This window comes from Alexandromys fortis, unplaced genomic scaffold (genome assembly GCF_014885135.2).
Source record: "Alexandromys fortis isolate MF-2015 unplaced genomic scaffold, M_Fortis_MF-2015_v1.1 scaffold_150, whole genome shotgun sequence".
In the NCBI taxonomy this organism is placed as follows: domain Eukaryota; kingdom Metazoa; phylum Chordata; class Mammalia; order Rodentia; family Cricetidae; genus Alexandromys; species Alexandromys fortis.
The window spans coordinates 2,032,974-2,044,665 of record NW_026068027.1 but is presented as its reverse complement, the minus strand read 5'-3'; the positions used below and the strand labels follow the sequence as shown (position 1 = coordinate 2,044,665).

Genomic DNA, 11,692 nt, shown 5'->3' with positions numbered 1-11,692 from the left:
CCCTCCCTCCCTCCCTCCCTCCCTCCCTCCCTCTTTATCTCTCTCCCCCTCTCTCTGTGATAATCTTGTTGCCACCTCAGTTACAGTGTCTCCAAAGTGTAGTTTACCTACGGTTTGAATATAGAATTTGTTTTTCTAGTACACTAAGCTGGAAAGTGGACTTTTGAAGGGCACTGTCAAGAGTAGACTGGGGTTCCTTGGCATCAGAGTGAGAGGGGCTCCTTGCTGCATCTGGAGAGGTGGGGAGTCCCAGCACCTATGTGGTCTCAGCACACAGTAGCTTTTAAATGACTTTATAACATTGTACTTACATCTCCTTCCTCTCCATAGACAAAGTCTGGAGCTGTTGCCCAAAAGACTGGGAGCCATTTAGTTCCCACTGCTACTTCATTTCCACTGACTCGGCATCTTGGAGCAAGAGTAAGGAGAAGTGCTCCAGCATGGGTGCTCATCTGATGGTGGTCCGAAGCCGGGAAGAGCAGGTGCATCCTGGGAGCCAGTGGGGCCTGGGCCCAGCCTGCTGTCTGCCCTTTTTACTAAGAGGGAGTTTTGTTGACATGGGTGTTGGTGCTGTGGCAACAGAAATGCAGTGCCTGAGGGTGGAGGGAAGGATGGAATGTTTCTGTTTGAAAGACCAGTTTGTGATTTCAGCACTCTAAGGCTTCCTGTAGTACCAGCTGCCTAACAGAGGAGGGCGCAGAGCTGACTAGGGAAAGGGGATCCAATCAGGAGAGTCAGAGCCAACCATCAGAAATGAAATATCTGCAGTTATGAATGGAGAATGATTTAATCTGTAAAATTCTTTCATGCACAATTTTCAAGAACAGTGTTGGGGAAGAAAAGAGCAGGGTGATTCTGAGAGGAGAATTCATGATCATGTAGAGGGATTATTTCCCATGTCTATAAAATCAGGCCTATGAGTGATAACTTTGTATCCTGGTCAGTCAGGGAAGATGGCACTCCTAGGGGTGGAGGGCTCTTTTAGTGCTTGATCCTCTTCGCCTTTTCATCTCTGTATGACCAGTGTACTTCCAAAATGTACAATTATTGAGTATTAATCTGAAATTTGAAAACTATTTAAGGGCCTAAAAGATGAACTAGGATTTGATTGTTATGTATTTGCACAAGTGTATCATATTGAACCTATAATTTTGCTGATGTAGGTGTTGCTTTCTATGTGTTGCTTTCATTGGTTAATTAATAAAGAAACTGCCTTGGCCTTTGATAGGCCAGCTTTTAGGTGGGTGGAGTAGACAGAGCAGAATGCTGGGAAGAAGGGAAGTGAGGCAGTCACCATATTTCTCTGACCCAAGACAGATGTAGGCTAGAATCCTTCCCGATAAGCCACCATCTTGTGATGCTACACAGATTATTAGAAATGGGTTAAGCAAGATGTGAGAGTTAGCCAATAAGAGGCTATGGATAACAGGGCAGGAAGTGTTTAAAAGAATACAGCTTCCGTGTAATTATTTCGGATGAAAGCTAGCCGGGAACTGAGGGGTGGGAAGGAGCCTTCAGCTCTATCTACATTTTGCATATTTAAAATAATTTTTAAAAGATATTATAAAAATTCTATAACAGAAAAAAAAGCCCTCAATCCAGGCTGAATGCTATGTCTTTCTTTCCTCTTAGGATTTCATCACTAAGATTCTGAGACGTGACACTGCTTATTTTATCGGGCTTTCAGATCCAGGACATCGACAGTGGCAATGGGTTGATCAGACACCGTACAATTTAAGTGCCACGTGAGTCTAGAGTTACTTAGAGAAGTCCTGGGTCCTGAGCCATGAGAAGACTTTAGGGTGTTCCAGCTGTTGATTCTAAAACCAAAACAGCTCAGCTCTGGTGTGGGTGCTGGGGATGGAGTTACTTTTATCCCTGTTTACTCATCGCAGGAGTCCTGTGAGACACGTGTTGTTGACACTCCCAGGAGAGATGAGGAATTGAGTGAGAAGAGTGTAGGATGTTAAGTACCCAGGGTGCCCAACCAGGTGCTCACAGATAGGGGGGTTTTATTGTGCTTTCAGCCACTCATCTATACTTGAAAAAGTTGGATCTATTTTTATTTTCATATGTGTGTATATGTGTCTCTCTGTGAGTGTGTACCATGTGTATGTGAGTGCCCATGGAGCCTATAAGAGGGTGTTGGATCCGCTGCAGTTGAGGCACAGGTGATGACCACACCAATATAGGTTAAGGAAACATTAACTCTTATGTTTTCTGGAAAAGCAGCAAGCATTGTTAATGTCTGAGCATCTCTCCAGCTTTCATTTATATCTCTATAATAAAAATTAATGTCAAGACAATAATGATTATTTCTCATTAATCTAAAGCCCCCAATCTCATATTGTTGTGTTTCATATTTATGTAATTATTTAAAAACTCCAATATCTTACTATGTTCCCATATTCTGTCAGATTTCTGTAGTGAGAATTAGGTAGTGGTGTTATTGTCATTCTCCGTTCTCAGAGAAGAAAAGTTTGAATCCAGGATATTAAGTTACTTGCCCTAAATGGCAGAAATAAGTAGATTATCTAGATATCGTAACTAGCTATCCAGTCTCTAAAATAAAACTGATGTAAAATGAAAGAAAGCTTTATTAAAATATGAGAAAAAGGAGAGACCTTCTCAATATATAAATAAGCACATGGAATGACAGTTCCCGGGTACCAAGACCTAGGGATGAAGTAGCCCCTGGGATGTATGTGTGCTGGGAGAACAGTTAAGTAACAAGCTGAGAGAATATTAAATGCGGTGGGTTCTGTTTTCCAGGGAAAGGTCAGATATGGAGAACGGTTGATTTTTCCACACTAGAATCTGATTTCCACAGATTCCAACCTCATCCCCAGGCTTGCTTACTCTTGCTTTCTCTTTCCCAGCATTACTGTGGAAACACCTGATGCTCTTTCCTCCCTTGCAGGTTCTGGCACCCAGGTGACCCCAACAATGACCGTGAACAATGTGTTATCTTAAGTCATCCACACTCTAGCTGGGGCTGGAATGACATCCCTTGCAGTGATAAACAGAGGTCAGTTTGTCAGATGAAGAAAATATACTTGTGAGAAAGCAGTCTCCATGGACATGGGGCCGCATTTTTATCCACCATGACATTGACACCTGGAAAGATCTTCTTGTGGAATGTATGTCCATAGAATTTTCGGTAGGCAGCCAACAGTTATACCTATGATAATTCTGGTCCACATATATACTTATTCATTCATCCTTTACTCTATTATATAAGGAGAATTTCACATATACCAGAGACTATACAGGAATATGTGTGGAATCGCATCACTTTCTCTATTTTTATATCCCTAATGTCTTATTTGATGATAGAATTGTATGGAGTGGTCTCTCTCTCTCTCTCTCTCTCTCTCTCTCTCTCTCTCTCTCTCTCTCTCTTCATCTGTCTTTGGATTTATTGATGTATAATTGATAAATAAATCATGTATATTTACATTACACTATCTTGAGTTTACATGGAAATGCATTGGGCAATGACTACCACAATCAGGTCAACAACACCCTCTGTTACCTAACACAGTTGCCTGTTTTTTTTTGTGTATGTGTGTGTTTGTGTATGGTGTTAGAATACTTAAGATCTTCTTAAGCAAGTTCAGACACACAGGGTGACATTGTTACCTATTGTCACTTTGATCCCCAGTGCTTACTCATATTTTCTCTGGCAGTTTGTGTCCTTCCAACAGCATTTTCACGTTTCCCAGTACCTGTACTACTAGGACCTTAGACCCAATGGCTAGTGTGTGGATACTATGGGCGCTGTGAGGCTGATGAGGACCTCTAATGGATGGTTGATCCTGGATTGGGTAAGATACATTAACATCAAGTTTAAGGTGATTATAGCCAACCTTCTACTGGTACCCTCAGTGATTCTTGGTGTCTCACCTTGGTGCCTGCCGTATTAAGGACAGCCTCTGCCCTGTGGACGGACATTGAGGAGACCCTCATTTCCCATGGAAGCCTGTATGTTGATTAATACTTCAGAAGCCCTTTCAACTTCTTATTATGAATATTTTGAAACAGAATTTGACTGGATGATATCATCAATTCTCATATAACTACAATCTATTTTTTAAAATTTTTATTGCTTTATAAATAATACCATTCAAAATTTCCACTTCTTACCCTCCTCTCATTTCTCTCCCACTCCTCCACTCACCCTCCTTCATCCCCCTCTAGTTGTAAGAGAGGGCAGGGTACCCTGCCCTATGGGAAGTCTGAGGCCCTCCTCCCTTTATCCAGGCCTAGGAAGGTGTGCATCCAAACAGACTAGGATCCCAAAAAGCCAGTACATGCAGTAGAGACAAATCCCAGTGCCATTACCATTGGTTTCTCAGTCTGCCCCCATTGTCAGCCACATTCAGAGAGTCCAGTTTGATCACATGCTCATTCAGTCCCAGTCCAGCTGGCTTTGGTGAGCTCCAATTAGATCAGGCACACTGTCTTAGACTACCATCTATATTAATGGTTGTTGGTATTTGGATAATTTATATATATGTGTGTATATATGCATATATATGCACATGTTATTTGATAAAGCATTTGAGGGTTAGTTTGATATATATACTCCAGAAAATATTTCAGTATATGTCATTTGAAATTCTCATTGTACAACAAAACAATACCATTATCACTCCTGGAAAATTTAAGAACTCTTTTCTCATATAATGTGTGGTATTTCCTGTGCTTCCTCAGCCATCCCCAAAATGTTTTTTATGGCTGTTCTAGTAAGCCATAGCCAAAATCATTTCATTTGCTAAATAAAATTATTCTACAAGTTCAGGCCATGCCTCTAAAACAGTGTCCTCATTTCAGACTCAAGCTTCAGGGTCAGGAATTCCCAAGGATGCCATTACTTATTGTCATCTATCTGCAGGGCTCCAAGGTCCTGCAACTCCTGAGGAGTTATAAGTTGCTAGGATGATCCACTGAACTAAAGATTCTGCTCTATTAAGATTATGGTTTTTTATATAAAAAGATAGAAAGGAGAACTAACGGGAGGGACATGCAAGGCAAAATCAGGAAGGGTCCCAAATAGGGAACTTCCATTGACCCCGTGTGTGTATGTCTCCTTCTCAGAATGTTAGTGACAATATACAGAACAGGTCAACCAGAGGACACTCATCTGAGCTCTGATGTTCAGCGATTTATCAGGGCTCATTATATAGGTGTGAATGTTTGGTTGATAAATGAAGGAACTCAGCTTTCAGCACCATTTCACTGCTGGGGTGAGCATCTCGTGCCTCAAAGGCTCAACATTTTAATGACATGGTCAGGGTTTCCGAAATGGTGAGCTCCCAACATGAATCGTCTTGTTACCATGAGCTATGAGAGAACTGAACAACATAAGGCTTTGTGGCCTACCATGATAAAACAGACGTCTCAATAGCTCCAGAAATTCCTGAGAATTAGAGTGGTAACCTCCCATGACCTGGGTAAAATCCAGAGAAAGTCTTTCTTCTACAGTCAGGTGAAAAAAGATATGAATGCAGATGAAAATGAACCGGAGAATGTGCCCCATCAGCTTCCCAGGCTTCCCCACACTGCTTCACGACAGACCCCATGGTGTGCAAGACACACACCCAATGCTAAACCCGCATGACACTGGTTCACTTCAATATCAGAGATAAGTGAAGCAGAAGTTTGAAGATTTTGTCTATATGAGTGCTCTATCTGCATGTACACCTTTATGCCAGAACTGGGCATCAGGTCCTACTGTAGATGACTTTGAGCCATGAATTGAACTCAGGACCTTTGGAAGAACTGTCAATGCTCTATTCGCTGAGCCCTCTCTCCAGCAAGTTTTAGTATTTTATGCTTGTGCTGCAAAGGTACCTCTTTCCTGCCGACGGGGCTAATGTTTCATTTTGAAACACAATAAAAAGACATCTGAGAAAAGAGTAAAGGAATTAGGTGTAGATGCTATACCAGTCCCCAAGGGCTTACATACTCCTCCGCTAATGGACTCATTCAATGCCTTTGGTCCACCCCCTCTATATACAGTATGTTTTCAACCCCCAAACGGCTGGTTTGTCCAGGTGACTTTCACTGGCCCATAGGATGAGAATGAACCTGATTCTCTGAATACGGGAGACAGCCACATATTCAACTCACAGCAAGCTATGGTTCTCTATGATCTGGCTAAAAATGATGAATGTGGAAAAAAGTCAAACAGAATTACAGAGACCATAGCCAGACCCTTAGGAGATAAAAATTTAAATACACAACTTGAATTTGGAATTGTCTGTGACTTATTCTTGGGTATATTAGATATGGTAACTATGGAAATATATTTTTTTCTGAGAGGGTAAAACCCCTGTGCATCTGTGACGGAGTGAAGTGTTGTGCAGGAATATTTGTCACTGTGGAAATACTCCAGAGGTTTCATAATTACACAGGACTGTATATATGCTGTCATATCTGGTTTCCTTTCTTGCAGTACCTCAGTTGCTTAGGAAGTTACTGAATAAAGAATGGTGGGGGAAGGGCAAGGCAGGTGTCTGTGGAAGGGTCAGGTGTGGGGCAGCAATGGTGTGGCCAAGGGTGTAAAAATCCAAGCTGGGTGACCGTGCAGAAGGCTGGCTTGACAGTGGAAGTGGAGCCGAAGTAGAGAGCAGAGTGTCAGCATGCTGGTGAGAAAGTGTGTGGATTCAGGAGGGAATCTATAAGCAGAAGCCTGGTGTGAGACGTCAGAGCCTGAGAGGTGAGGAGGGCACCCATGCAGAGTGATTAGGGCACCCATGCAAAATGAGGAGGGCACCCATGCATACTGAGAGAGGTTACATGTGCAGGATGAAGCAGGCACCTTTGCATAGTGAGGAGGGCACATGTGCATGGTGAGGAGGGCACCCATCATGGGGTGGGATTCAGAGACATAGAAAGTTGAAAGGAGTTTCCTTGGATAGTGTAGACCAGACAAGGGTAAAGTGTGTGTGTGTGTGTGTGTGTGTGTTTATGCATGTACTGTTTGCATATTTGGTTCATGGAAACAGCTAGAGGAGCTTCCAAGAAGGGGAGTGTTTGGAAGAGCTGATGGCTGAGCATGTGGGTATGAGCTGGTAGTCTTCTGTGGGAGGGACTCAAATGATCCCATGTGTAGTAACTGGTTTATTTCCCCTCTCCTATATTGTGATCCATTAATCCTCCCAACGGTTGACAACAGTGCTGTAAACCTGCAAAAATCATGCTAAGCAGGCAAGGATTCAGGAAGAGAGGCATGAGAAGAGAGAGAAAGCCTCCTCCCATAGCTGCTAACCAGAGTCCTTTCAGGATGTGGCCAGGGGCACAGTGAGTGGAGCAGCCCATGCAGTGAGCTATAAACTGCATGAGGAAGCAGAGGGCTCAGAGGAGCAGCTTCAGAAGAAACAGGCTGCACCCCAAAAAAAACCCAGTAATTAACAATCATTGGTCATTGATATCTCTCAATATTAATGGACTCAATTTCCCAATAAAAAGACACAGGTTAACAGAATGAACACAAAAATAGGATCCATCCTTCTGCTGCATACAAGAAACACACCTCAACCCCAAAGACAGACTCCACCTCAGAGTAAAGAGTTGGGAAAAGATTTTTCAACCAAATAGACCTAAGAAACAGCAGGTGTAGCTATACTAATATTTAACAAAGTAGACTTCAAACTAAAATTAGTCAAAAGAGATGGAGAAGGACACTTCATACTTATCACAGGAAAAAATCCATCAAGATGAAGTCTCAGTCCTGAACTTATATGCCCCAAATACAAGATTACTTACATATATAAAAGAAATATTACTAAAGCTTAAATCTTACACCAAACCCACTCATTAATAGTAGGAGAATTCAACATCCCACTCTCACCAATGGACAAGTCTGCTACACAGAAACTTAACAGAGAAATAGGAGAGCTAACGTATGTCATGATTCAAATGGACTTAACAGACATCTATAGAACATTTAATCCTAACACAAAGGAATATACTTTCTTCTCAGAACCTCAATGAAGCTTCTCTGAAATTGACCGCATACTGGGAAACAAAGCTAACCTCAACAAATACAAAAAAAAATTGGAGTAACCCCCCCTGTATCTTATCAGATCACTATGGTTTAAAGTTAGACTTCAACAACAACACTAATTGCCTACAAACTCATGGAAATTATTAATTCACATCTGATTCACCAATGAATCAAGGAAGAAATAGAGAAATTAAAGACTTCCTAGAATTAAAAAAAAAAATAAATGCACACCATACTCAAACCTATGGGACACTATAAAAGCAGTCCTAAAAGGAAAATTCATAGTACTAAATGGCTACATAATGAAAATGAGAAATCTCACACTAGTAATTTAACAGCACACCTGAAAACTCTAGAACAAAAAGAAGCAAACTCACCCAGAAGGAGTAGATGACAGGAAATTATCAAATTGAGAGCTGAAATCAATAAAATAGAAACAAAGAAAACAATACAAAGAATCAATGAAACAGAGCTGATTCACTGAGAAAATCAGTAAAATAGACAATCTCTTATCCAAAATAACCAAAGACAGAGAGAGAATATATAAATTAACAAAATCAAAAATGAAAAGGGGCACAAAACAATAGACACTGAGGAAATCCAAAGGCTCATTAGGTCATACTTTGAAAACCTGTACTCCACAAAAGTAGAAAATATAAAAGAAATGTATAATTTTTTGGATGGGTACAACATACCAAAATTAAATCAAAACCACATGAAAATTTTAAACAGACCTATAGCCACTAGGGAAATAGAAGTCATCAAGTCTCCCAACCAAAAAAGACCAAGGCCATATGGTTTCAGTGTAGAATTCTACCAGAACATCAAAGAAGAGCTAATATTTATACTCCTCAAATTGTTCTATACAATAGAAACAGAAGAAACATTGCCAAACTCTTTTTTTAAGAAGATACTGCCACCCTGATAACAAAATCACAAGACTCATCTAAGAAAAAGAATTCCAGACCAATTTCAGTCATGAACATCGATGCAAAAATACTCAATAAAATACTGGCAAATTGAATCCAAGAACATATCAGAACCATCATCCACCATGATCAAGTTGGCTTCATCCCAGAGATGCAGGGATGGTTCAACATATGAAAACCTGTCAATATAATCCACCATATAAACAAACTGAAAAATGAAAACCAAATGATCATGTCATTAAATGCCAAAAAAGGTTTTGACAAAATGCAACATCCCTTCATGATAAAGGTCTTGGAGAGAACAGGGATACAAGGAACATACCTAAACATAATAAATATACAGCAAGTGAACAGCCAACATCAAACTAAATGGAGAAAAACTCCCAATGATTCCACCGAAATCAGAAACAAGACAAGGTTGACCACTGTCTCCATAGCTATTCAATATAGTTCTTGAGGTTCTGCCTAGAGCAATAAGACACCAAAAGGAGATCAAATCAGAAAAGAAGTCAAACACTCATTGTTTGCTGATGATATGACAGTTTACATAAGTGATCCCAAAAATTCTCCCAAGGAACTTCTACAACTCATAGACACGTTCAGTAATGTAGCAGGATACAAGATTAAGTAAAAAAAAAAATCAGTAACCCTCCTGTACTCAGATGATAAAAGGGTTGAGAAAGAAATCAGAGAAGCATCACCCTTCACAGTAGCCACAAATAGCATAAAATATCTTGGAGTAACTCTGACCAAACAAGTGGAAGACTTGTATGACAAGAACATTAAATTTTTGAAGAAAGAAATTGAAGAAGACATCAGAAAGTAGAAAGATCTCCCATGCCCTTGGGTAGGCAGAACTAACATGATAAAAATGGAAATCTTACCAAAAGCAATCTACATATTCAATGTAATGCCTATCAAAATCCCAGCAAAATTCTTCACAGACCTTGAAAAAAATGGGACTCAACTTCATATGAAAAAGCAAAAAAAAAAAAAAAATCCAGGATAGCCAAACCAATCCTGTACAATAAAAGAACTTCTGGAAGCATCACAATCCCTGACTTCAAACTCTACTACAGAGCTACAGTATTGAAAACAGCCTGGTATTGGCATAAGAACAGACAGGAGGACCAATGAAACTGAATAGAAGACCCAGATATTAATCCACACACTTTCAGACACCTGATTTTTGACAAAGAAGCAGCAAAAAATATAAAATAGCAAAAATAAAGCATATTTAACAAATGGTACTGGAATAACTGGTATCAACATATATAAGAATGAAAATAGACCCATATCTATCACCATGCACACTCAAGTCCAAATGCATCAAAGACCTCAACATAAAGCCAGCCACACTGAACCTTAGAGAAGAAAAAGTGGGAAGTACACTTGAATGCATTGCCACAGGAGACCACTTCCTAAATATAACCCTAGAAGCACAGACACTGAGAGAAACAATTAATAAATGGAACTTCCTGAAACTGAAAAGCTTCTGTACAGCAAAGGACACGGTCAACAAGACAAAATGACAGCCTACAGAATGGGAAAAGATCTTCACTAACCCCACATCAGATAGAGGTAAGATCTCCAAAATATAGAAAGAACTCAAGAAATTTGTCACCAAAAAGAACACATAATCCAATTATAAAATGGAGCTCTAGCTTCTTATTGGCTAACTCTTACATATTAAAATAACCCATTTCTATTAATCTGCATATCACCACATGGCTATGGCTTACCGGCTAAAGTTCTGGCATTGTCTCTGGCGGGGCTACATAGTGTCTCCCTGACTCCACCCTTCTTTCTCTCAGCATTTACTTTAGTTTTCCCTGCCTAACTAAGTTTTGCCCTGCTATAGGTCCAAAGCAGTTTCTTTATTCATTAATGCTAATCACAGCATACAGAGGGAAATCCCACATCACATCCCCTTTTCTGTTTAAATAAAAGAAAAGGTTTTAACTTTAAGATAGTAAAATTACATATAACAAACAAGTATCAAGCAAGAATTACAACCACATTTATATCTACTTTATTATCTATCAAAACTAAGGAAAACTCTAATTATTATTATCTACTCTTCAACTCCATCAAAGACTCCAGAAGGATATAATATTACCTAAGTAAACAGAAAATGCCTTGTAAGCAACTTTCCAAACTTTACAATTGACAGAGACATCTTGCCACCTGGACACTCACCCAAAGTTCTTCTGTACCATTGGGGCATACATCTTCAGCCTACTGACTCATAGTATCCGGCATACTTTTTCATGAAGAAAAAAATTTCAGTCACTTTCTTCTGTGTCCTGCAGAATGTCTTGCAGACTTTTTCATGAAGCAGGAACCCCGAAGGATCTTCTCACCTTTAGGCAAGTTCAGCAGTCATTTCTCTGTGGATCCTGCATGCTCAATTAAGCAGTTCAGGCAAGAGCAGTTAATTGCCCAAATGGCTAGCAAACTCCATAAGGAGCCTCTTTGATGCCCATCCTCTTCTTGAAGTAGATTGGTGTTGCCAGGATCTCATTGTATCTCACTGTCATGAAAAGTCCTAAATTCTTAAACATTTTAAATATTATATTCTCTAGTCTTTGAAAGGTTTGAAAAATATCTATCTGAAATACATTTCTGTACATCTAGAAAATATAACTAACATGGCTATAAGCTTGATTAATATAGATGACTCTCTATTAAGCTATATTTCTTAATTATACATTACATTTTTAAATGAACTGCACAAACACAATTCCTT

General features: G+C 39.8%; 1 protein-coding gene across 1 annotated transcript in view; it reads left to right on the top strand.

Annotated features, from left to right (window-relative positions):
- The window catches only part of LOC126514892 (C-type lectin domain family 4 member A-like), a 47,842-nt gene that overhangs the window by 4,956 nt on the left and 31,194 nt on the right, over positions 1 to 11,692 (top strand). Inside the window, exons 4-6 of the mRNA XM_050164119.1 lie at positions 331 to 482; positions 1,633 to 1,745; positions 2,921 to 3,028. Coding sequence (XP_050020076.1) covers positions 331 to 482; positions 1,633 to 1,745; positions 2,921 to 3,028 — 373 coding nt within the window. The remainder of the gene's footprint in view (positions 1 to 330; positions 483 to 1,632; positions 1,746 to 2,920; positions 3,029 to 11,692) is intronic.